The sequence below is a fragment of the Propithecus coquereli genome, unplaced genomic scaffold (genome assembly GCF_000956105.1).
Source record: "Propithecus coquereli isolate 6110/MARCELLA unplaced genomic scaffold, Pcoq_1.0 Scaffold20, whole genome shotgun sequence".
In the NCBI taxonomy this organism is placed as follows: Eukaryota; Metazoa; Chordata; class Mammalia; order Primates; family Indriidae; genus Propithecus; species Propithecus coquereli.
The window spans coordinates 7,518,505-7,544,228 of record NW_012144967.1 but is presented as its reverse complement, the minus strand read 5'-3'; the positions used below and the strand labels follow the sequence as shown (position 1 = coordinate 7,544,228).

General features: G+C 49.6%; 1 protein-coding gene across 1 annotated transcript in view; it reads left to right on the top strand.

Annotated features, from left to right (window-relative positions):
- SLCO3A1 (solute carrier organic anion transporter family, member 3A1) overlaps positions 1 to 25,724 on the top strand; it is a 335,490-nt gene that overhangs the window by 254,878 nt on the left and 54,888 nt on the right. The window contains exons 3-4 of the mRNA XM_012643783.1: positions 2,706 to 2,804; positions 11,379 to 11,642. Of these exons, the coding sequence (XP_012499237.1) occupies positions 2,706 to 2,804; positions 11,379 to 11,642 (363 nt within the window). The remainder of the gene's footprint in view (positions 1 to 2,705; positions 2,805 to 11,378; positions 11,643 to 25,724) is intronic.

Below are 25,724 nucleotides of genomic sequence, written 5' to 3'. Positions count from 1 at the left end.
CTTTGGTTTTTGGAGTCGGGTCCTGTTGGGTTTCTCTGGTGTTGGAGGAGAGCTTCCAACCTGCTAAAATGGAAAGCCACAGCCCAGATGGGGCGCAAACCCACACCCTGCCTTAGAAGATCTGGAGTGGGAAGTGCCCTCGGCTGGGTGGAGAGGCTGCCTTGGGGCATGGTGTCCCCACAGCAGGTCACTGCTGTCCCCTGTCTGAGCCACCAGCCCAGACCACTGACCAGTCTGAACCCTCTGGGGCTCCCGTGGACGGCCGAGGTCAGCAGCTTGAGGGACGCCCTTCCTTCTCTGCACGAGGACGGGAGGCCCAGGGCCTGGGGAGCCCCAGCTGTTCCGTGGTGTCTGGGCCGTCCTGCTCTCATCTCCACCGTCCCCAAGGGTAGGGTAATGGCACCATCTCTTCACCAGCAGCTCTTGGCTGTTTCTTTTTTTCCCACTGATTAAGTATTAATGGTAATTTTCATCATTTGGTCTTTAGGGCATGGCTCAGTGATGATCATGTTGTTTGGAGGATTTATTTCATTTTAATGAAAGGAGGATGTGTTATGATGGGTGGTGGGGGTGGGGCTGCCAAGGGTCAGATCTGAGAACTTTGATTTTGAGTGACAAGAGTATGTGCAGTACCCTCAGCAGGACAGCTGTCTTCCTGGGCCCTGTGTCCCTTTCTTTTGGAAAGGCCTGAGCAGCTAGTTTGCTTGCTGGGCTGTCTTAGAGTGCCCGTAACTCTGACCGGTGGCTCACCCACCGCAGCCTGCAGCCTGGACGGGAGGACGTGGCTGGCTTCAAGACTTCGCCCTAAGGCAGAAATCCCTTCAGTCTGGGCTGGGCTCTGCTCCTGCCTGGGACAGCTGCTTTACATGCCCCCACCCGCCGCCCCCCGCTGCTGTCTCTTCCAACTGCTCTTCCCTCCCCCGAAGAAAGGGGCCAAGACGAGTTCTGCTCCCTAACTCCACTAGGGCCAGCCCCCCAAATTCTAGCCCACACCTGAAAGATCCTTGTGTTTCAGACTTTTCCAATAGCCGCCTCCCAATTTTCTCTGGTTATCTTAATCTCAGTTATGACAAACTGGAGGGAATGTGCTAATAACATGGACATTGCTGCTTGCTGCTCTCCAAAGTGGCACATTTTCATCTTTAAAGATTCCTCTTATTAATGGGAATAAGGGTCTCTGGCTGGCTATGGAGTGACTATTTTGAGACAGCTGAACTTCCAGGTTTCAAATCATGGAGTAGGATTATGCTGAGGCTGGATTCAGCCATGTTCCTGTAATATAAAACATCTTTTCTCATTCTTTTCTTCATCGAACATTTCTATAAGCCTCCTTCAGGGGCTTGCCCTGGCGTTCGGGTTCCTGTCTGTAAGTTGGGAAGACATGGCTTCCTTTGTCCAGTATTTAGCAACCATTTGAGTTCCTGTCTACAGTTTCTGAGGTTGTTTTTCCCCTCTCCGAGCTTTACGAAGGCCGGGATTTTTGACTGGTTCAATGCTGGATCCCCAACCCTACAGATAGTGCTTGACTCAGGGAAGGAGCTCAGTAAATGTCGATTGAGTGGGTGAATATTGGATTCGTTCCACGATGACATCACTGAGAAAATTCGGGCTGAGTTGACCTACCCCTGCAAACAGACCGGGCTGGAGAGGTGCCCTGCGCTGAGCTTGCCCTGTTCTTTAGGTGCCCGTATGGCCCTGTTCGCACCCACCCTTCGAGCTGTCTGTTTGGGTTGGAATTACCCATGTATTGATTTTCCCCATCAGATGGCCAGCTTCATAAAGAAAAGGCTACTTCTTTACTCTTATTTTTATCCCCAGGGCTTAAGGAACTGTCAATGCTCAGGAAATGTCTACCAAAATGAAATTTAATTAAATAGATAGAACCTGTGGGTTTTAGTTTGGGCTCAGTGCTTTTCCCAGAATGATCTAAAAAGTCTGTGCAAAAATCCAGGTACTATATCCACCAGATACTGAAAGCACCACCCAGGGCCTGTCATCTTCTCAAGTCCTACAAAAAAACTTACATCCCGAACAGCTGTTACGGCAACAACAACACAACAACATAATGACTTCAAAATATGGGGGGGCGGGGGGAATTGCAAAATCGGAATTAGTAAGTATCAAATTAAATGTTCTCAAAGCATACCATTGTGTGAACTTGGTGATTTGCTAAATTTAGGGGCTTATAAGCATTTCATGACATTTGGAAAAAAAACTGTGGCTTAGATTCTTGTCACTTCACAAGAATTCCTGAGTTTTCACAATGAGTGCTGGCAAATCTTAGCCAACCTAGATTAAATGAGTTACATAAAGCCAAATAAATATGCAAGCAAAATTATAAAAATCCTTTCAAAACTGTTGATGGCAGAAAAATATTTAATGATAGATGTGGATGTATTTTCACATGTTCAATTGACATGGGGGAAAGTCCTCTAAAAGTAAGTGCACTAGGGCCCACAGATATTTCAAAACAATCTGCCAAAATTCTAAAGAATTCTACCATGATATGCAGTGCTTCAATACAGTTCCCCAAAATTAGAAATACTAGCTTTCACCTTTAGGAGTTTTAGACTAATTCCTGTAATGTCATTTGTATAATCAGACATCTCGTCCGATCAATGTAAAATAATCTCCTTGACCTTTGCTGATTTTGCTCATTGAATGGTCTCTGTTTTGTAATCAAATCTTTCATCTTCTTCTTTCAGGAATCCTGTTCACGATGCTGGTATTTGGACCAGCCTGCGGGTTTATCCTGGGCTCTTTCTGTACCAAAATCTACGTGGATGCGGTCTTCATTGACACAAGTAAGGAACATTTCTCGATTTCTGACTGTTGTCTGTAAGCCTTTCCTGCCTCATAAAGAGGAGGCTTCAGCCTGCAGGTTCTGAAACCTTCTTACCAAGAGCTGCCTTAATGCATCTGCCTCAGTAGCTGGGGCCTCGCTGAGATCAGATGGAAAGAGCCAGGGGTACTGGTTTAGACTCAAGTGTGAGTTCTACCAACTTCTACCTAGAGGCCGGATAATCCCCAATAGTTGATTTTACTCCTGAAATCTTTATTTTACTCATCTGTAAATTGAGGGTAGTAACAATAATTATATCCGCCTCTAAGCGCTATTTTAGGAATTTTGTGAGAGCGTATGTGTGGAAATGCCGCTGGTGCATACTCATTGAGTGTTGACCCATTTACCTACACGAGGACCCTGCTTTCTAAACTGAAAGTTGGAGCACGTGTTCTGGAAGTGCAAGTGTGCGAATGGGATCAGTGAGACAGAATATTTGAAAATCCTTTTATAAGACACTGTTGTGGTGGCTTTGTGAGGAAGTATCCACATTCAAAACCATTTTATGCAAAACTCGTGTTTTTAGTGGGAAAAGCAAATGTTTTTCTCAGAATGCTCTGGGCCCCCCAGTCCATGATTCTGGGGTTGAGCAGCATGCTAGTAGGGTGGGCTAGGTTATGCTGTGATGACTGCACCCCCAGATCCACGTGATTTTGTGCAACCAGAGCTCATTTCTCGGTCACACTGCATGTCCAGTGTAGGTTAGTGGGGCCGGAGCAGCCTTGGTTCATCATGGCCACCTGGGGCCCAGCCTCACAGAGCTCCATCCCGACCCCAGCTTGCACGGTGGCCTAGGCAGGAAACCACTCTGCGGCAAGTCCCACACTGGCCCATGGAGCTTCTGCTCAGAAATGACACACACAGTTTCCTCTCGTGTTTCATGGGGCAAAGTGAGTCATGTGGTGTATTAGTTTTCTATGGTGTAACAAATGACCCTAAATAATGACCTAAAACAACAGACATTTATCATCTGACAATTGTTTCTGTGGGTCTGGAATACAGGAGAGCTTAACTAGGCGGTTCTGGCTGAGGGTCTCATGGGAGGCTGCGGTCAGGGTATTGCAAGGTACGAGCCTGGTCTGAGGTCCTCTCGAGGCTTGGCAGGGAGAGGATGTGCTTCCCTGCCCACTCCCGTGGCCCTCTCTCCAGCGCTGCCTCAGCATGGCCGCCCTGGAGCAAGCAACCCAAGAGAAGGTGAGAGACAGCACCTGAGACAGGAGCCACAGCCTTTTTGTAACCTAATCTCAGAAGTGACATCTCGTTACTTCTGCGTTCTGTGTGTTAGATGCCAGGCCCTTGTGCAAGTCTACTCTGAAGGAGAAGGAATTATTACACAGCGATGTGAATACCAGGGGGTGGGGATCTTTGGGGACCCTCTGAGATGCTGCCTACCATACGTGGTCCCAACTCTACCCCGTGCCTGCAAGAGAACACTGTGTTTCCGTACAGTTGAACAAGTATCGAAGCCACGTTTCCTTTCTCTAGGAAAACAGGGTGAGAAGCCATTTCAGCTTCTCCTCCTCGTGCCAATCTATTCTCAGGATCGATAAGAACTCTCGGTCCCCGGATTCTCAATCCATCATCCCTCGACAGTGCTAAATTAACTAATTCACCCCAAAGAAATAACGTGGTTTTAAATCCAATCAAGTCGCTCTGTGATTCACTCCATTAATCCCACTGATATATTTACTTGTAGCTAATGATGTTACAAATTTCCAAGTGGGGAACAAGAGATCAGATGCAGCCACGTTTATTTATTCTTTTAGAGTGCTGGATCTGTCCGGGAGGTAATCGAGTGGCTGCTGTGTTCCAGCAGTCGGCTGTCCCTTTGAACCCTGTTCCTAGCGAGCGGGGTGAGGGGTGGGCCGGGAAGAGAAACAACCCTGCATCTTGCTGTGTAGACGGAAAAGCAAGCCTCCACCGTGGCACTGAAGGCAGCATAAGAGAGCTAGCAGAGGCAATGCAAAGGGAGTACTCCTGGTGCAGCGGGACAGCTACCTTGAGGAGTAGCAAAGTGGCCGGGCAGCATATTTTGTTGTCAGTATATCAGTGGTGGCCTTGAACCCAGGCCTGTGAAGGACCAGAATCTCTAAGCCAAAAAGAACCTCAGACGTCATTATCTCCCAACTCTTTCATTTTACAAAGGAGGAAGGAGAGTGTTAGAGGGGGCAGGGATGTACCCAGTCCAAGGGGTGTATCTGTATGAAACCTGGAGCTCCTGGGCCAGCATGCAGGTGTTTCCACCCAAGATTCCTCTCACCAGACTCCTCCTGAGAATGAAACAGCATCTTTTCTCAGTGCCTGCAATGACCAGGGGTCGACAAGAGGCTGGAGGGGGCTTAGTCTGTCCACTCCCAGTGTTCTCAGTTTGCTGAGGCTGTTCCTTCGGGCTAGAATGCTGTTCCCATCCCACTCTGGTCAACATCTTTGTTCACCCGTCAAGGCCCAGCGTGAAGCAACACCACCCATGGTTCCAGGTTCGTTGGCAACCTGATGCCCCCATGTGTGTAAGACAGATGGGCGCTTTTCCATTCTGCCTGGGCATCGTGCTGATGGCAGCCTGCTCCGCTGACAGGTGGATGGCGGGTGTCCCCAGCTGTTTCTGAGGAAGGGTAGGATGCACTATCGCGAGTCAGGGTCTTTGTCCGCATCCTTCCCGGAGGCACTGTGAGGGTTGGCACGGCTCTTCACCAGTAGAGGGCAGAAGAATATCATTTATTCTACTCGGGAGTCAGCCACAGAATTCTATAGTTTCTGGCAATTTTTATTGTTTCTAATCTGTGACTGAAACTTGTCATCTGTAAGTGGATTTGGGCTGTATTTGAGGGAGAGGGGGCTCTCAATTCTTTAAGCCCCTCCTATCTTTTCCTCACTTAGCTAAAACAGAGCACTTCTTGAGGGCTGAGGTGTGGGAACATTTCCTTAGGCGTGAATGTACAGGGGCCACGCACACAACCACTGTTTCTGAAATCCCAGCTGAGATCGGGGGTTCCAGGAAAAGCAGTGGCCTCAAGGCAGGTCCATGGAGGGCCCTCGTTGCAGGGCATGTGGAAGAGAGGATGTGATGTCCCCTGGCAGCCTGGCAGCGCTGAAGGGAGAGTCCATGAGGAAGCCTGGCTGAGGCCTGTGGGCAGATGCAGCCGGGGTGCGGGGAGGGTTGGTTATAGGAACGGGCCGGCTACGGGGAGACACTCCAGAGGGAGCTTGCCAGGGCGCTCGGCCAGCTGTGCTTAGACACGGGGATTCTGCAGCTACTGCCTTCCGTCTGCATTTGTCCCTGGGAGCTGGAGGAAGATAGGATGGTGCCTCCAGAATTTCTTCTTTACAATGTCTTTGTGAAATTGAAATCCAGAGAAGGACAGGACCTTGAGAAAAGGACGACTTGTTGGCAGAGCGGGCCCCTAATCATTGAAGTGACCAGGCTTAACATTGTGGGCTTATTAGAAGAAGGTTAGTAAGATGACAGCCATGAGTGGGCCACTTATTAAAGCTGCGCATAGATTGCCTCATTGGAAGCTCAGAACGTTCCCATGGAGGTGTAGATCCTGTTAGATGAGGTGTCATCACACAGTGGTTAAGAGTTGGAGCATTGAAATGAGACCTCCGCTCGAATCCTGACCACACCCCGAGTCCTACGATCCTGAGGACACGACACCTCAGGGGTGCGTGTGTGGCTGGCATGAGTCGGTCTTACGAAGCATCGAGCACAGTGCCTGGCATAAAATGCAGGTATGGTGAACCTGAGAGGTTAGCAGTTTCCACAGCTAGTAAGGGACAGAGCAAGGATTTGTCCCCAGGCCCCTCTGACCTCAAAGTCCCTCTCTTGACAGAGCAACTTGCTTCCCTGAAACCTCTCCAAGAATTTAGCCAGAAGGCCCCCCTTCCCTGGACAAAGGCCTTGCTGATATGACCTAACCTCACCAGCATGTCCACGCTTTCTTGTCCTGAAGCACATACCAGCCGGCCTCGTAGACGGCTGCATGGTGTTTGCAGCTGGAACAAGATACGGCCATCTGTTTGCTTGACAGAAAAGGTCGCCAGGCTGAGCCTCCTGCTCTGCCGTTCTGAGTGCTGGCTGCTGCTGCTGGATGCCTTCGTTTTGTTCTCATTAGCCCAGCGGCTGGGATGCTGCACGTTCTGATGCCACCCTCCGCCCTCAGCCCCTCCCGGCCTCCAGTTTCTAATCAGGTGTGTAACTTCGTGATTCCCTTGGAATTCTTGAGTCCCACAGCAAAAGTTTGCCAAACTAGGTTAAATAAGTAAATGAACTTGGAAAGAAAAAAGTCCAAATAGCCATAGTAGCTCATACACATCAGCATGGCCCAGGAGTGAGAAGTAAATGTCCCCAGTTTGCTTTGACCTGCTCTTCTCACAGTCTCAGGTATCTTCCCTGGTGGGGTGGGGGCGGGGAGTTCAGACTGCTTTAACCCTCTTCCCAGCGATATGGATGGAAACTTCAGTGAGCCCGTATGTTGCCTCGACTGTGGGCATAGAGCAAACAGCTGTCGGCAGCTCGCTCAGCTTACCCAGCACAAACGAGAGCAAGCCAGAGTCACATGCCAGGAGTGGAAGGTTAGAAAAATGGCTCTAGTGGAGGAGAAAACCTTCCGTGCCCGTTGACGCCTGTGCAAAGGTGAGCTTGGGGTGCACTTGCCCAGCCTCACGACAGGCAGACGTTTCCCTCGCGCTGCTCCGTGCGTGGGGCTCTTCCTGCCCTCGTGGTTCTCCACTCCCACACCCCACAGACTCCCCCGAGAGTGAAACAGCATCTTTTCTCAGTGCCCGGAGTGACCGCAGGGTGGACACGTGGCCAGAGGGAGCTTAGCCTGTCTACCTAGAGTCCCCTGAGTGTGCCACACCTTTGCTCAGGCCGTCCGCTCAGCCTGGGACACTGTCTCCATGCCATTCTGCTCAGCGTCTTTCTTCATCCATGTGTCTGGTTTCACTGGCAACTTGATGCATCTGAGTAAATGAGACAGATGGGAGCTTCTCTGTTTTGTTCTGGGCATCTTCGTGAAAGCAGCCTTCACGAAAAGGCTGAAATGGCAGTAATTTTTTTAAAGTCAAGACACTGATGAGAACCAGATAGACAAGTAAAGAGGTTTTCAAGCCTTTCCCTCTACCTGTACCTCACACAATACTTTTGCTATGTCAAGCCTTCCCAGGACCGCTGTCTTACAGATTTTTATTTCCTAAGCCTGGCATACTAGTCAGGGCAGGCCAGGTTATGCTGCAGTAACAAACAGCTCCCACATCTCAGTGGCTTAGAATACTAAAGGTTTCTTTTTTGTTCATGCTTTAGATCCAGTACAGGTCAGTGGGGGACATTTCATTGTAGCCTGTCAGAGACCATCTTAGGAAGAAAGAACATGGGATGTCACGCACCAGCGCGTACATACTTCCATCCAGAAGTGACACGTGTCCCCTCTGTTCACATTTTATGGGAAAAACTCTTGTGGCATGTGGCCACACCTAACATCACAGAGCGTGGGAGGTATAATCTCCCTTGTCTTCGGAAGAGGAGGTTCAAGTGCAGACTTTGGAACTGTCTCCCACGCATTCTCTGCCAGCTCGTAGACGACCGTCACTCAAGAATATGTACCGAGCATTGGCGATTGCCAGACAAGTGGAGGGAGATTTTTCACCCTCACTGGCCAAACTGCCTCTTAAAAATGTTAGTCATAGAGATGAATAGAGAAAAGAAGTACCTCAGAGAAGGCGTTTCTCAGACTAGGTTCGAGTGCTGGTCAGTTGTCTTCCCCAGAACATTCTAGAATTCCCCTCTGTGCACCAGCCTCCCCGTCCCGAGGCAGCGCACCCCATAGCTGTGTGCTTTCTCCTCAGCACGTTGCTTCCTTCCCCGCCACAGTGCTCTGGACCACTGAAATGGAGGGGAAAAAATCAATACTTCCCAGAATAGTCAGTGATGATTTTCCTGGATCTACAAAATCCTGCCCTCCGCCCGCCTTCATCAGGCCCTTCTCCTCCTCGCCCGGACGACAGGTGAGCTGTGGCTCTGACACAGACGACATGCTCTTCCCTGTCCTTCCAATTGCCAGCAGACACCAGCTTTCCACGCACACACCCGTGCCTGCAGGGAGTGAGGTGACACGTTCACATGAACAGCCGCCTCCCCCCACCCTCCGTCCCCGTCCCTGGGATGTTTCCTCACACATCAAGCAGTCACTAACTTCCTCGCTAAAACACGACTTTCTACGTGCTACTAATTTTGTTCCCCCAAACAACTGCTAGGATTTCTCTCTCTTTACCCACTCACATCTGCCAGCTTTTCGATTCCTCCTTTATGGAGCGCACAGACAATGGAGGGAAGCTCTTCAGCTCCCTTTTGCTGTCTTTTGTTTTCATGCATTGCTTGGCAGCAGGTGAGGAAACACAGTAAGTGACGAGTGAAAACATTCCTGTTCAGCTACCCAGGCAATTTCACTTCCTTTTCTCTTCCTTCGTTTGCATAAAGATACTTTCTGAATCGCCTTTGTTTCCCCATGCCGTATCCCTTTTTAAAAATCCATATATTAAAACTCCTCTTCATATACAAATATACATAAAAACGAAAATAGTAAGTGCTACTGTATGTGAAGAGCCTGCTACGTGTCAGGTGGTTCTTGCTTATTACCACCCATCCTTGCAACTACCGTAGGTGGATGTCATCTTTATTTTGCAAATGATGCGGCTAAGGCCCAGGGAAGGTAAGTAACTTGCCCAGTGTCACCTGCTAGTAAGTGACAGAGCTAAGATTCAAGCCCTCAAAGCTTACACTCTCTCCTCTCCAGCATGCAGCTGCGCAGAAGCCTCTGGTCCACAGTAGTGCTGTAGTTATTGCTGCTGGGTGTGTGTCAAGCTCTCCAGGATGGAGACCCCCAGTGTTCCAAAGGCCACTTGCCACCTACTGGAAGAGCCCATGGTCTTAGACCTGTTGCACAAAGCACAGGAATTAGTCATTTACCCAGGGCCCTACAGGGAGCCCCAAACGAAGTCCAGTCAACAAGGGAAGCGGAACAGAGGGGTATAGAGCATGGCACATGAATACCTGTGTTCCAATCTTTAACTCTGTGAACCTAGGCAAGGAACCTAACCTTTCTAAGCCTCGGTTTCCCAATGTATATAAAATGGGGATAATAAAAGTCCTACCTTGTAGGGTGGTGGGGACGGTTGGCCGGCACAGTTAAGAGTGTGCTCTGCGTAATGCCTGGTGCAGAGGAAGCCCTCAAGGAGACTTCGGGGAGAGCATTTTATAAATGGCGAGGTGCTCATTTGGTGTCTGTGGTCATTACTCTTCCCAGAGCTGTGCATCCATCTGGTCTAGGCCTGCAGCCCTTTTGCTCTTAGCTCATACGCCATGGCCCAGATCTCCAAGAATCTCCTTCCGTGCTCCAGGGGCACGATTTATCATCGAAGAGATGTTTCTAAGCAGCTCATCTGGGAGTGCTGCTATGCAAGGCAGTTGTAAAGAGATAGTAAAAGCTCTACCACAAAGTAAGCTGTAGTTTATGTTCTCGTGACTTTGGCTGGCAAATGCAAAGAAACAACAGCACAAGGCAGCCAGACCACGCGTATAGCACCTTTAAGCATGTGAGTTGGTTGTGAAGCTTTCTAATTGAGGGCTGGTGCCAAACCACAGTCCACCGACAGGGTTTGAGTTAACCTCTCCACTAGCAGCTTGAAACCAGAAGACCCATAAATAGCCACAAATAACAAGGTACCATCAGTCGAGTGCTCGAGTACACGCCAGGCACTATTCTGAGCACTTTGTCTGCCGTGCTTCATTTGATCTTCCTGGCGAGCCTGTAAGGTAAGTAATGCAGTCATCATTGTTATTGTACAGATGAGTAAACTGAGGCATAGAGAGTTCAAATCTGTCTTATAAATGGACTTTTACAAATGGCGAGGTGCTCATTTTGTGTCTGTGGCCATTACTCTTCCTGGAGCCGTCCGTCCATCTGGTCTTAGTTCGTACTCCACTGGCCTGCGCTTACACAGAGAGAAGGGAGCAGGATTGCAGTCCAAGCAGCCTGGCTCCAGGGGCCATGCTCTTAACCCCCGTTCTGTGCCTCCACTCATATGCTGTAAACCTAATCTAAGACAGGGAGTGGGGTGTCGAGTGGGATCTCAGATGAGCTGTTTCTTTGGAGACGAAGAGTAAGTACACCTGGTGAAAATCCACCCTTGACAGTAAACATTTCTTTGTGTTTTCGTGAGCACACCTTGGCAGCTCTGCCGAGTCAGTCAGTTCCAGCCTCAATTCAGAGACTGTCTGGCTTCTCACTGTTTTTGTTTATACTGATCTAAACACAGGGTAGACAAGAAAATTAAGGAGGGAATGTGATCGGTCTCCAGCTTTGAGGGAAGCAGAAACGCCATGGTGGAACAATAGGCTTCGTAGCCAGCAGCCGGTCCTCTCCCGCCCGGCCGTTTCTAGAGCACTTGGCTTCCCTGTGCAGGTGACTTAAATCCTCAGCAGAATTCCTGGAGCGCAGCTGCAGCTTCTCCCACTGAGCTGTGCTCTTTCCGTTTGCAGGTAACCTGGACATCACTCCGGACGACCCCCGCTGGATCGGAGCCTGGTGGGGTGGCTTTCTGCTCTGCGGTGCCTTACTCTTCTTCTCTTCCCTCTTGATGTTCGGGTTTCCACAGTCCCTGCCCCCGCACTCAGACCCCGCCATGGAGAGCGAGCAGGCCATGCTCCCCGAAAGAGAATACGAGAGACCCAAGCCCAGCAACGGGGTCCTGAGGCACCCCCTGGAGCCAGACAGCAGTGCCTCCTGCTTCCAGCAGCTGAGAGGTAAAGGCGCCCTCATCCACTGTGGGCAGAATGATGGGGGGTTGTGATGGGAGCGATGAGGGCAGGGGTGGCCCTCAGGGCTGGGGGCCTCAAGCAGAGGCAGAATGATATTTGTTTTGCATGATTTGCCACCACCAGCCAGCCCAGTGCTTAACTTACTCTTGAAATGTGAATGACTTGACCTGGTTAGTAAAAAACAAAGTAAAAAGTGCTTCCATTTATTGAAGGGCTAATATAGGGCCTGGTACACAATAAGTATAAATGCTGGTAGAAGGAAGACTGTGAAAGGAGGGAGCACGCTAAACATTCCGTGGAACTCTTTTGAACTCTTTCAGGCCACTTAGGAGCTCCTTAAAGCAGTAAAGGACTTGCGAAGTTGGCTTCCTTTGCCTGACACAGGCATTCTTTAAAAAGCCGCCTCCAAAATGCATTTCCTTAGATTCACTCTGTCCTTCCATTGCCTCCACTAAAGAGGAGAGATGGGTTCCTCCAGAAAGAAATATTAACCCAGTCTTAATAACACAGTCCCACTTTAGAATGCAGCAAAGCTCTTGCTGTCATTTTTTTTAAAAGGAAAAAAATGCAGCTTTTCCGACCAAATGGTGAGCATCACGATGATGCAGAATGAGAACGAGAAGCCCACCTCACCCCACCGCACCCCTGAGCTGTTTCCATGTTTTCCTTAAAAGCAAGGAAAGCAACAGGACAGCTGACCTTGGCCGGCAGCCACAGACGCTGCTCAGCGTTTACCAGGCGAGCCACACGTCCTTGCTCGGTCCCCCGAAACACCTGCTGGGCTTTGGCCATGAGCAGGCTGGCGTAGGCAGGCAGGAGCTCTACTTCCCAGGGAAGCTGGGATGGGGAAGGCGGACAGCCAGTCACCTCTCTGCAGGACCTGGGCACTCAGCCGGGCCCCCCTCAGCGGCGGCGGCACAGTCCGTCTTCCCGAGCCCGACTTAGACATCTCCTAACAGTGACAGTCTCTTCACTGAGCTTCTGTATAGTGAGATGCACCTTCTGTGGAGATGCTCGAGATTCACGGAGGGAACCTCGGGCTGCCCCGCATTCAGATCGCCGTTCCGCTCCCCGCCAGCTCCGCGGTCATTAACTTCTCCCCACGCGTTTCCGCGAGTGTAAAATCGTAATAACGCAATTCCTCACTGACAGTGCCGCCGTGAGAATGAAGGTACTGCCACAGAAGACTGTTAATCGTACCTGCGAGTCATGAGGAATCGACAGAGCTAGCGCTATTTCTGAAAAGAGACTAATAACCTAATGTCATGTCTGACCCGTGTTCCGGGGTGGATTCTACCAACGCTGTAATCTGGAAGTGTCCGTAGAGGATCTTAAAATTCATCGCTGTGAGTTTCCAGAACGTGTTGGTAGTTGAGAAGGCTACCCCGATCGTGTCCTCTGAGGTTGCCTTGGCGTGGACCCCTCCATATGTGTGTGCTGAATAATGGAGGCCCCAGAAACAGCCTCCCTTGCAGGACCCCCTGGCAGGCAGGAGGGGGATGCCCGCTGCTACTCCGATGGCACAGCCAACCACAGAAAGTGTTCCAGTGACCAGCCCCACAGGAATAAATTGGGCTGGCACGAGAGTGGGCCTTTCGGAGGACACCCTGGGGCTGGGTGACGGCAGCCCTCCCAGGTCTCTCCCTGTTTCAGGATTGTAGCCCTATCTTCCTAGGGCTCTGATTGCAAGAGCTGCGCCAATAATCTCTCACCTTTTATATCTGGGGATAGAAAGATGAAAAAGATACAACTGGGCTGTCAAAGAACTCACTGTCCAGTATAAGACCAGCCCACAGGTCAGCAGAGACAGCCAGCGTGGTCAGAACTGCAACAACAAGCAGCACGGTGATTACAGAAATGTAACAGACAGGCAGGGAAGAGCCCACCCCTCCCCGCCGTGAGTCAGGGTCAGAGGCAGAGCTGAGCTGAGTCTTGTCGTGAGCTCTGTCATGGCTTCGGAATTCTTGGGTTGGGATTCAGTCGCTCATTGACTCATTTGTTCCGTTCAGTGAGTAGTCACCGAGACCCTGCTAAGGCGCTGGGGCGCAGCTGTGACTAAGGCAGCTTATGTTCTGGAGCTTGTATTCTACCAGTGGAGGCATACAGTAGGCAAGGTCAAATCAATGACAAGGTGAGCAGGTGCCGGCTCAGCGGCAGCTGAGCTGACAGGTGCACAGTTGGGCAGCTGGGTCTGGGACCTGCTAGGCCATATTGACCACAAGTTGTGATCTGTATACACATGGGCTTTGCTTCTGCTAGTTAATGATTTTTAATGTAGAATTAGCAATTCCCAGAGGCCATTGGTCCACTAATGGACCTAAAGGATGCCCCAGCAGGAAAAGAAAGGCAGTGTTTCTAGAAGCTCCCCGGGAGCCAGAATACAGTGAGGTGAGCTGTTATGCCAGTCAGTTTCACACGTGCCAGTGCGTGAAGTGGGGCCACAGTGGTACACGTGCTTTATTTCTCTGCCTGAGACAAACGTTTTTGCCATGTGGACATTCCCACCAAAAACACCACGCCGTACTACCTGACATTCCCAAACTCTTCATCCGGTTTCCAGCCTGGAAAGCCCAGGCTGCACATGCAGTGTGCTACACACGCCGCGTGCTACACATTCATGGGTGCAAATAAGCTGAACAGCGTCACACATATAAGAGGAATTAGCGTTGCTCCTCAACGCCTATGTGTTGCAATTTCTGACTTGTTTCGCTTGAGCTTACAAATGAGTTTCTTCTTTGGCCATCAATCTGTGTCCCCTGCCATGCTCTGCAGAGAGTAAAGGCCCCTGAGAAGAGCTGGCATTACATAAGAGCAGCCTCTCCAGCCCCCTCCCCGCTGGGACCAAGACAGTCTTCACACACTCCTGGGACAGCATGGGGCTGCCTGCTTTGAGGCAGGTCCACCAGGGTTAAAATCCAGCTCGGCTACTTCTTCATACAGCCTTTGCCACATCATGTAACTCCTCTCAGCTTTTAACATGCGGTTGGCTGGTTTAATCTTTTTTTTAAGAGACAGGGTTTTGCTCTGTTGCCCAGGCTGGTGTGCAGTGGCACAATCATAGTTAAATGCAACCTCGAACGCCTGGGCATCAGCCGTCCGAGTAGCTGGGACTAGCAGTGCATATCACCATACCCCACTGATTTTTTAATTTTTTTGTAGAGACTGGGTCTTGCTATGTTGCCCAGGCTGGTCTCAAACTCCTGGTCTCAAGCGATCCTCCTGCCCCAGCCTCTGACAGTGCTGGGATTACATATGTGAGCTGCTACACCCAGCCTGGTTTCATCTTTACAGCAGCTGCGTAAAGTCAGTGTCACTGACTGTTCCCATTTATTCTAATATATGAGGAAACCAAGCTTTGGTGATAGAAACTTGGGCCTGTGGTTCACTTTTCAGGGCACTCCCCCAAAACAGCGGGCTTCAGAGATCTATTTCTGACAGTTGGCCATCAGTTGGGTTTGCAACCCTTACCAGTTGCGGGATGGAAAGCCCAGAATCTTGTTCCAAAACAGCCTGCAAGTCCTCATCTTGTAGTGACTGTCACATAACTGTTTTGCAAAGCAAAAGAATAAATGCATGGGTTTGCTAAACTCCAGCATCTCCCCCAGGTGGGAGCCTGCCCAGCCAAGGTACATGTTTGCATCTCAGCTGTACCACCAATAACTTTCCCTTTAAGCCCTTCTCTGATGCCCACCTCCCTGATCTTGCTCTGTGGACAACCCGTTTCTCAGGACACACCCCCTGTCCATCCTCTTGTGTCTAGCGCTGTCCTCTCCTCCCGTTTCCTGCGTGGTAAGCCGTGTGTGGGTGGGCACTGTACCTGCCGTGGCCTCCTCAATCTAGTAGATGCTCAGAGTTTGCAGAATGGCTCATGAAAGGCTGTGCCTGGAGGGAGGAAGGAGTTCAGGGGACTGTAACAAACGCACAGTATTATCTTCAGCTGGTGTGTTAAATCTCACACCCGTGGTTTCGTGTTCCATTGTAAGTTGTCTCCAGTGTCACTGGTCCTGAGAGGACTTGATGGCCAGGTCCCAGGTCCCCTCTGCAGCCACATGTCCATCTGCCTTCTCAAGCTCTGTATGGTCTCTGGAATGCACCAAGCACTCTCCTCTTTGCTGCCATTTCTCCCCGGAACACCCGTCCTCCCTCAGTTCATTTCCAGGCTGAACACTGTCCTCAACCTCCCCAGGAAGCACCCTCCACAACCCCTCTGTGCATGCCCCCACGTGCCCAGTGCTGAATTAGCTGCATTCCTCTGTCCCCCACATAACCTCTGCAAAGCACCGGTTACTGCATTGCCATGGTGGTCTGTCTGCTTGTCTGCGTCTGCCCAAAGATTGTGGGTTCTCCAGGGATGGAGTTCTCATTTGTGTGTTCATTTCCCATGCAGAGCACAGTGCCTGGCACATAGGTGACGCTGGTTGAATGAAAGAAGTAACAAATGAACACTTTCTTGCCAGTATGCATGCATGTGTACATGTGTGTGCTCACACATACACATATGCACTGTGCCCACATACACATACCAGTAATTAATATTTGTTTTCAGGGCATTATCATATTTAATCCCCCAGCTTTGTGAAGCATTGGTACCATTTTACAGATAAGGAAATCGAAGCTTAGAGATGGAGAGAAAAGACATTCGAACCTCGGTGAAGGCCCCAATGTCTGTCTTTCTGAACATGACATTATACTGCCATTTCTGACAATAAACAGATGCTCTCTTAAAGAATAAGTGGCATCTGGGCCGGGCACAGTGGCTCACGCCTGTAATCCTAGCACTCTAGGAGGCCAAGGGAGGAGGATCACTTGAGATCAGGAGTTCAAGACCAGCCTGAGCAAGAGCAAGAACCTGTCTCTACTAAAAATAGAAAAATTAGCCAGGCATGGTGGTGTGTGCCTGTAATCCCAGCTACTCAGGAGGCTGAGGCAGGAGCATCACTTGAGCCCAGGAGTTTAAGGTTGCAGAGAGCTATGATGATGCCACTGCACTCTACCAAGGATGAAAAAACAAGACTCTGTCTCAAAAAAATAAATAACAGGCATCAGCAGGTGCTAAGGGCAAAATGTACTAAATCTCTAGCTGTACCCCCAAAAGATGGGTCTTCCAGACAAGGCTACAGCCTGAGAGGGAGGGAAGAACCGACTGCCTGCAAGCATTGGCCCTTCCTGACCCTCTGCCAGGTGTTCTAGTTGGGACAAATGTAAGCGCACCAGAGGTTTGAAACCCGAAGGGAGAGCCCTGCCTTTGATCACTGAAAGAGCAGGGCAATCAAAAGCTGAGCACTCTTGTCTCCGAGCGCTTCGCACTGACTGCCAAGTGGTCTCTTCCTATCCCAAAAAAGACAGCAGAGCCTAGTGACAGCAGGTGACAGCTGAGCAGGTGGAGCTGGGGCCTCAGGCTCAAAGTCTTTAAAACCTAGTCTTAAAAACCTTAAAAATCTAGGGGATGATTTGTGATTTCCAGAACTCTTGCATGGGCCTCCCGTTTGGCCCCCACAGTTGACTGACGGGATGGATGATGTTGCTAATCTCTGTGCCACTAATCGGGGATCAGGACATCGGAGCTGGCAGGGGTGGGGGAGGTGGCAGAGGGTGGGGGTTGGTAAAACAGGTACCCAGGTTCCCGCACCTGGTGGCGCACCCAGGTCTCCAGACTCCAAATCTGATGCTCTTTCCAGCGTTTCCCACACTGGGAAGCAGTGGTGAAGGATTCCTTAAATGGTTGAAGAACGAACTGAGGGAAAACGGAATCACCTTGGGGTCCATGTGACAGCAGAAGCCCTTCCTATGTCTGAGAAGCTTACGTCCTTTCTGCTCAGCATGTGCCCTCTCCAGAAGAGGCCTTTCAGAGCCCCAGCTCTAGAGGGCTTCACCTTGGGAGGAGCTGAAATGTGCCTGGGTCCTGGGTGCATCCCACCCTGCCCAATGCAGTCCATCACTGCGTTGAGCCGATTTGACCACCTAAATCTCTCTCCAGCCTGCTCTCGGTCTCTCCCACACTCCAGCGTGCCCTGGCCCCTCCGCGCTGTTGTCCACACTGTGATCTTTTCCGAACACTTCTGATCATGTTGCCACCTCCCGCTTTAAGGGATGGAGGCAAAGTCCTTCCATGGCATCCAAGTTCTTCCAGCCCATTCTCACGCCACTCCTGCCTTTGTTCCTTCCACAGCCGCCTCATCCACCTTCTTTTATTCCCCTCTGTTCCCCAGGCCCGCTTCCTCCTGGGACTTTGCACTTAGAGTTCCCTCCATTGGAATCCGCATCCCATCTTCTGACGTCGGCTCACATGTCATTCCTTACGTTGGTTTTCCTGACCTCCTGATGTACCCCTTCCACGTCGTAATTTTACTTTATATGTGTGATTATTCACTTACTCTGTAAGCTCCAGGAGGGTGGGGACAGCTTCCGTTTCTGTGCGTGTCCTGGTACATAGCAGGTGCTTAATACCTGCTATTCGATAAGTGGAGGAATAAACAGATCACTGGACATGCATTGCCAAGCCCAGTGCAGTTTGCTGCTTTTCGTAAAGCTCCCCTTCTCCGGCTTCCCACCCAACGTTTAGGCCTGTGTTTGACCCATCCATAGATATAGGCTTGGTGAGAGCATCACATGTCCTGGCTGCTACTGCTAGACCACCAGTGATCCACCTGTGGGACGGAGGGTCTGTTCCTGGCACCCTGACCGCTGAAGCTAGGAGGGTCTGCCAGCCCCATTGCTGAGGCCGACATGCCCGAGTGACTTTGGGCCTGGTGTTGCTACTTACCCATCTTCTGACAGGTGTTTTGGGTCATGGGCAGGGGCCACATTCATCCCCTTACTACTGTGCTTCCCACGGTCCGGCAGGAGCCGTAGGTTTGCCTGGCTGCAGGACCCAGCTCACACCTCTGGCTTCTGCGTCTCTGGGCCGCCTCCGTCCTTCACCATTTAGCAGTCGGTTTGGGCTGCACTGTTCTTAATCAGGGCCCTGTGCCTGCCAGCATAATGCTATTGTGAGGAGCCTGGTGGTCTGACTGTCCTTGTTGTGCAGCTAAGGGCTGTTTTTTATCATGTCTTCAGTACTCTTCTCTCCTTGCACGGATTTCCCATTAAAATCTTCTTTCTTGATTCCGTGGTGAAGGGAACCTCCTGCCCTCCCAAACACTTGGAATCTTGTGCCAGGCTGCGGTTATTTGTGTCACAGTTCTTTTCATACATCCCCGAGGACTAGACTGGTCAGTGGCTTGATTATGTTCTTACCAGTGCTGGGGGGGCCTGCGGGAACAGACACTTGGATAAGCTAGCGCTGTGCTTCTCAGGTTATTTCAGCAAAGCAAGCAAGATAAACACATGTGAGGGCCCCTAGCACGAGGCCCAGCAAGTCGGCACTCCCAAAGACTTTGTCCCAAAGACTTTGTCCAATGAAAGAATGAAGGGAATGTTAGAAGGCACCATTTCCCAAAGGGCGTTCCTTGGAACTGGAATCCTCTTAAGATGCTCTTGGAAAAACAAATCAACAACAATAGCAAAGGGTAGGGGGTGTGGTTACATGTGCACAAGTTTGGGAAACTGTATATACTGTGTGACCCTCTCGGAGACACCTGCTTTACGTTGGCGTATTACCGGCTCTGAGAAGGTCAGCTCCCAGGAAAGCTGGCTGACTTTGTTTTACTCCACATTTCTCAGACATGTGTGACTACAGAACTCTTTTATTCACGTTAACTCTCTGGCCACTTGGTGAATGCTGCCAGAATACAGGGTGGAAGGTGGAGAGGCCCCACAGGAGGTTGGAAGGAATGTGCTGAGGACCACAGAGGGAGAACTCGAAGACACAAGTCTGGAGATTATAGCATTTCAGCCCGATCTGGAAGGATAAGCAGAAGCCCCGTGGATGGAGAGAAAAGGGCTTCGTGATGGGAGGCAGGTGTGAGCAGACACACGTGGACAGGAACGCCCGAGATGTGGCTAGGCGCAGACAGCTGGTGTCGAAGCACAGGATTTAGGAAAGGTCACGGTAGAGGGAGACAGGGGGCAGCTCCTGCACCAGCAGAGTTCCTGCTATCTGAAGCTGCCCGTTAAGGCTTTGGCAAAATCATGAATGAATTATTGAAAACCTTGGCATTGCCCTTCTAAAGTGTCTGGACTTTATTGTATGAGCCATTGTTTCCTGGCTGGAGGGGTTGAGTCAGCTTCACCTGTGGAGTTCCTTGAAACACCCTTATGTGTGGGTCACACCCCAGAAATTCTGATTCTGGGGGTAGGGGTGGAGGGTCCAAGCATCTGGATGTCTTCACAACCCCCAGATGTTTCTAAGTGAAACTCCCAATTACAAATGAATTCTAGAGGCAGTGGGAGTTCTTTGAGTGGTCTCCACCTGGAGCTAGCAGGTCCTCCTGCAGTCGTACCTAAGTTGACACAGCAGCGGCCTCACTCACCGAATAAGCTTGGGACACCCTGTGCCCCTCTTGGAGATTCACCAGTGACATTAGCACGTTGAAGGCCTGCTGTAAACCCAAGGCTTCAGGAAACAGCGTTAGGAACCCTAGCCTTCAAGATGGGCATTTACATCAACCCAGCTGTTGGACTCCACTATTTCCCCTCTACACATTACTATTTCTCTTCCAGATTTCCCAGCAGTGAATTCTCACAGTGTTAGAATTTTCATGAATGCTAAGTGCCGCCAGCCCTGCGCCACTGAGGTGGGGCACTGTTCTCCCAGAGAAGGTTCTTGGGGGCCTCCGAGGAGTAGTGAATGTGGCCATTTGCTTACAAAAGACTCTCTATTCCCTTAGTCTATTTCTTTCTGCTGCCTCTGACATGGGAAGGCACAATATTGGATCTAAATAAGAGATTGCTGCTTCCTGGCTCCCTTCTTCATCTCTGCGGTCCTGCGACCAGCCTGCGCTGTTTCGACCTCGCGCTCTGGAGGGAGGGAAGTGACTGGGGTGACACCAGTTTGGAGCTGCAGCTTGCCGGAAGCTCACCAACCGTGCCTCTGCAGACATTTGGTTCTTGCTTTATTTTAGTGCCTTTAATGGTGCTTTTCCCCCTCATTTTTTATTTTATTTTTAATTAATTGTGGGAATGTAAATCAGTGCAGTCACTGTGGAGAACAGTGTGGAGGTTTCTCAAAAAAACTGAAAATAAAACTACCCTATGACCCAGCAATCCCACTGCTGGGTATATATCTAAAGAAGGGGAAATCAGTATATTGAAAAGATACCAACACTCCCACGTTTATGGCAGTGCTGTTCACAACAGCCAAGATTTGGAATCAATTTAAGTGTCCACCAATGGATGAGTGGATAAAGAAATCATGGTTCTTGCTTCAAACTGGCTAATGGGGAGCTGGATAGGCTGTGCTGAGATGAGTAGCTAGATGACTTTTTTCCTCTTGAGGCTTCTTGGTGGGGTTGTAAAGAGTTGGTGATCTTGAAAGAATCAATAGAATTGTAGTTATCCAGTTTTCCCAGCACCATTTATTGAAAAGAGACTCTTTTCCCCAGTGTATATTTTTGTCTGCTTTGTCAAAGATAAGAGGACAATATGCGGATGGTTTCATCTCTGGGTTCTCAGTTCTGTTCCAAAGGTCTGTGTCTCTGTTCTTGTGCCAGTACCATGCTGTTTTGGTTACTATAGCCTTGTAGTAGAGCTTGAAGTCTGGTAGACTGATACCTCCCAGTTTGTTCTTTTTGCTTAAGATTGCTTTGGCTATATGCGGTCTTCTCTGGTTCCATACAAAGCGTAGAATTATTTTTCCTATATCTGTAAAGAATGATGATGGTACTTTGATAGGGATTGCATGAGAATTGATGGCTCTGAGTTGTCCTAGCCAATCCACACCACGCTAATGTTTGGGTTTCATTCTGAACACTCGTTTCTGGCGCTAATGGTTTTCTGTTTATTCACTGAAGCCACAGCCTTCTCTGTACAAAAGAAGCATAACCCTCTGCCTCTTACCTACAGAAGATGAGCAAAGGGAAACCTGGTAGCTACTTCTTTCAGACCTGCCTTGAGAAGGTACCAGGAAGCTTCCCTGAGTTCCTGAACAGCCCAGGACAGAGGTCAGGGGGAAAACTCATCTACAGCAATGAGGTGCAGTGGGCCTGAGGCTGGAGACAGAGGCTCCCTGGGCTGGGGCCGCTACGTGCATGATAAGGGCTTGCTTCCAGATGACTTCCAGACACTGTGGGCCTCTTCTCCTGCCTGGATGTTCCCCCCCCACCCAAAGGAATGGTTTAGACATCTCCAGAATGGACAGTGGGCATGAAGAAGAGACTGTCATTCTGGATTCCTGGCCCCATGGGTGAGGAATCATTGACTCTAACTATAAAAGCTTACTGTCTCCACTTCCACCACGAATCTTGGACCTGTGGCATGTCACTGATGGTTGCATCATGTCCTCTTTCCTTTGGGTTCATGTTTCTTAAAAGGCTATAACAATTACCCTTCAAGACTTTGTGATCCATTCATTCGTTTATGTGTTGAAGTCTTTAATCCACCTTGCATCTATTAAGCATCTGCTCTTACCAGGCATGGGGCCCACCTCTAATGATGGAGCTGCTCCGTCCCTGCTCTTGGTGGTTTCTTGTGTGGGAGGCCACAGCATCCAGTGGGGGCCTTCATCATGGTGATGGCAGCCAGCACTGGGCACGTCGGGAACCAGCTCAGTGGCTGCTAAACATTTGTGCTATGCCGTGACGCTTTATTTTTCCCAGGGTTCACTCTATCTTGAATTCATGCTGGTACTCCTGTTATAAGGTTTTTCCACATCTTCATTATTTCTTCCTTCCCCATATTTTTTTTTAAGTTATGATTTGAAAACTGTCATTTATGTCATTCCAGCTCCCTCTGCCTCTGTGTTCTCTTCTGTTCCTGGGTCTTATGCATTGGGAAGCCCGTCATGACCACTCAACTTTCAGAAAAACAACTTTATCCATTAGCAATAATCGTGCCTTGGATAAACCTCATTGGCTACCATACTACCATTGCCCAAAGCTAGAAAAGCAACTTTTTGTTGATTCAAATCCCTATGAAAAACCTGAAGATTTAGAGTGTGGACTTTGGAATCCAGGCTGGCTGAGTTGGAATCTGCCCCCTTCACCTCTCAGCTTTGCGTTCTTGGGCAAAGTGAGATTTCTAGCCTCTCGGAGAAGCCTCAGTTTCCTTGTGTCTGAAATGGTGATAAGACGACCTGCTGTTGTAATCGTTGTGAGAGTTAAATGAAAAACCCTCAGCACTGTGCCCCCTCGAACACTGAGAGCCCACCAAGCGTTGGCTGTCACTGTGATAATTACTGAGCGTTTGCACGCAATGGCTTCATCTCCCTGTCTTGGGATCCTTGACACTAGTGTATTGACAGCAATGTCATTAAAGGAACAGAAAGTCAAGGCCAATTTCAGTGGAGAGATTAAAGGCAGAAATACTCTGAGAGGCGAGTGGAGTACATGCTGAGCCCCACAAGGACCAATTCCTGGGGCACCTCCAGTTCCTGGGAAGGGCTAAGGACTGGTGCAGTTGCCTCCTGCTCTGGCCTGTCGTCTGGAGGAGGGAGATCTCCTTGAGAAGCCTTGACTCCAGCGGAGGCTCCAGGAGCTTGGCTCCCACCTGCACAGCTGCGTCCACCCTGCCCCAGGCTCTTCCCTGTTGCACCTGCTCACCAGCACACACACGGGTGCATCCCCGCAGTAAGGCTGGTGCTCTCACAACCCCAGGGCACACGATAAATGGCAAGTAGCCTGGGGGCTCCCTCCCTGCCATGGCCATGGATTACCTCTATTTTTATCAATTATTATGATTCCTATTGAGCTGGCGCCTGTGTGCCAGAGACAGCAGGCCACATGCTTTACATCCACGGGTCTCCTTGCATCTTTATGGCCGTCCATTAGATGGAGTCATATGCTCCAGTCACACTTCTACTGAGTCTTCAAGGCAGAATCCAAATCCCCATTACCAGGCTCCCCAGACCAGGTTCTTACCATTTGTGTTCTACAGCCTCATTCAGCAAAAGCTTTTCTGCAGTGCAGACTCCTCTTTCGGCTCTCCGATCCCTCCTCCTCTTTGTTTCTCCTAACCTCTCTCTCACCCTTAGCTTTCTTCGTTCAAAAAAACATTTCTTCCTTCAAAAAAAACATGGACTAAGCCCCAGATCCGTGCCAGATCTGGTCATTTTCCCCAACCTGAGTGGGAATTTCTTCTTATTAATATTATTTCTAAGAATGAAGCTGCACCTTTGACTACCTGGAGTAGCCTGCTTGTTTCATCTTCAAACCCAGAGCAGCACCTGTCAGAACCCAGACCAGAACAGCACACTGGTTCCAAGCACATGCTATGGTGGCAGGTGCCATGGCTTGAGTTTCTCCTGGTCTTCTCTGACCACAGGATCATTTTCTGCCTCGATTTTCTCATAAATAGGGAATCTTACTAGTCCCAAGATCCTGCTGCTTGTGAGGATTGTGTGAGTTGGTACATATACCATTAGCACAGTATTTGGCACATAGGAAATGCTCTGTTGACATCAGTCCTCGTGACTTCTCCAAACCTACCTTTCTCCCTCCTGAAGGACCCACACGTTTCCAAGAAGTCTCAGTCCTATAGGAATGTCTTTTGAAGACTAGTAGTAGAAACCCTGTTTCCCCTAGAGACTACTCCACTGCCACTGTTTCCAATCTTGCTGGTGACAGCACCAGGCTCCCGATGAGAGTGGAAAGCTTTCCCCAGCTGTTGAGACTGCGTAACGACCCAGCCTACCTCCCACCCTCGGCTCCCAGCATTGGAGGCTAAATCAGTAGGTGGGATGTAACTGTCGGGTGGCCTGGTGTGGCCTTGGTTCACCAGTTTGTTTGCCTGGGCCACCTCATTAGCTGCTTCCTCCTTGGAATGTCATAATTTTATGGGCTTAAGAATCCATTCAAAGGAAAAAGCTTAAAACACTGGGGTAGCTCCAGGAACGAGCTGATTAATAGCCCTTCTCAAACTGGAGCTTTAGAAGGTAGGCTGAACCTTTGAGAAGGGATCATTTCAGGGTGATATAAGTCTTCGCAATAAAACTGGGGATGGGAGGAAGAACCTGGGAGGAAAATAGCTGAACACAAGGGGAAGCTGTCGTTTCCAGAGGCAGATCAGCTTTGCGGAGGGAAAAAAGATGTTCTTCATGCAAATGAGGCCCACTGAGGCTTCCCGGGCCTCCAGTCAGATGATTCTCAAACTTAATGATTTTCACATCTAATTCAAGGAGAAATTAGTCACTAGATATTAAGACAAAAAGAGGCAGACGCCTATCTCAATAAGGAACCCTTCCCACTGAAGTGGAATTATCTCTGGAGTAATTAAGTTGCTTGCTGAAGTATAAAAACGTTCCATTAACCGGAGTTGTCTTTGTTTGAACGGTGCCTTCCTCATCCCCAAACAAATCACGATGACTCTGAACAAGGACAAGGAGATACCAGGACCTAAACAGATAATGTGATCAAATTCAAATCATCATCAGTGTCATTTCTGAGCCAGAGAAGAAGTTTCCTACCTGTGGGATGCTGGAGGCGTCAGGCCAGCAACAGTGTTATTTGTGACCAAGTGTGGCTGCGGTGCTTTGTTTTTGCGGAGTCCCAGAATCTGAAATTCTACACCCACACAAAGGAAAGGAAGCCTACGACAAAAACGTGGCAGAGAATCGTTTGCCTGGAATGTCCCCAACCTGCCTATTCAGTGTTGGCAATGTTTTCAGATTTTAGACACCTTAATTACAAAAGAATACTGATTGAGTAGCAGTGTTAGTACCTGCCAAAACACGTAAACAGGACTTTCTAATTCATTCATTACAAGAAGGTGCTGTGATGTCCTGATGTGATCCATGCTGCTGTCTCTACGGTGTGAAGCTTGGTGACATGAACAGCCAGCCTCTTGCCACGGGTACATTACACCATCACGGTGCGCCACATGCTATAGCGAATCATCCTCCTGTACGTGAAGATAAATGCTTACCTCATTGTCCTCTGTTTATCCCCAGTGTATTCATCTTCTATATTTGTTAATCCCACATTTTTAAATATTTCAGTCAGCATTCCTCTAAATATTTGTACTTCAAAAAAAAAT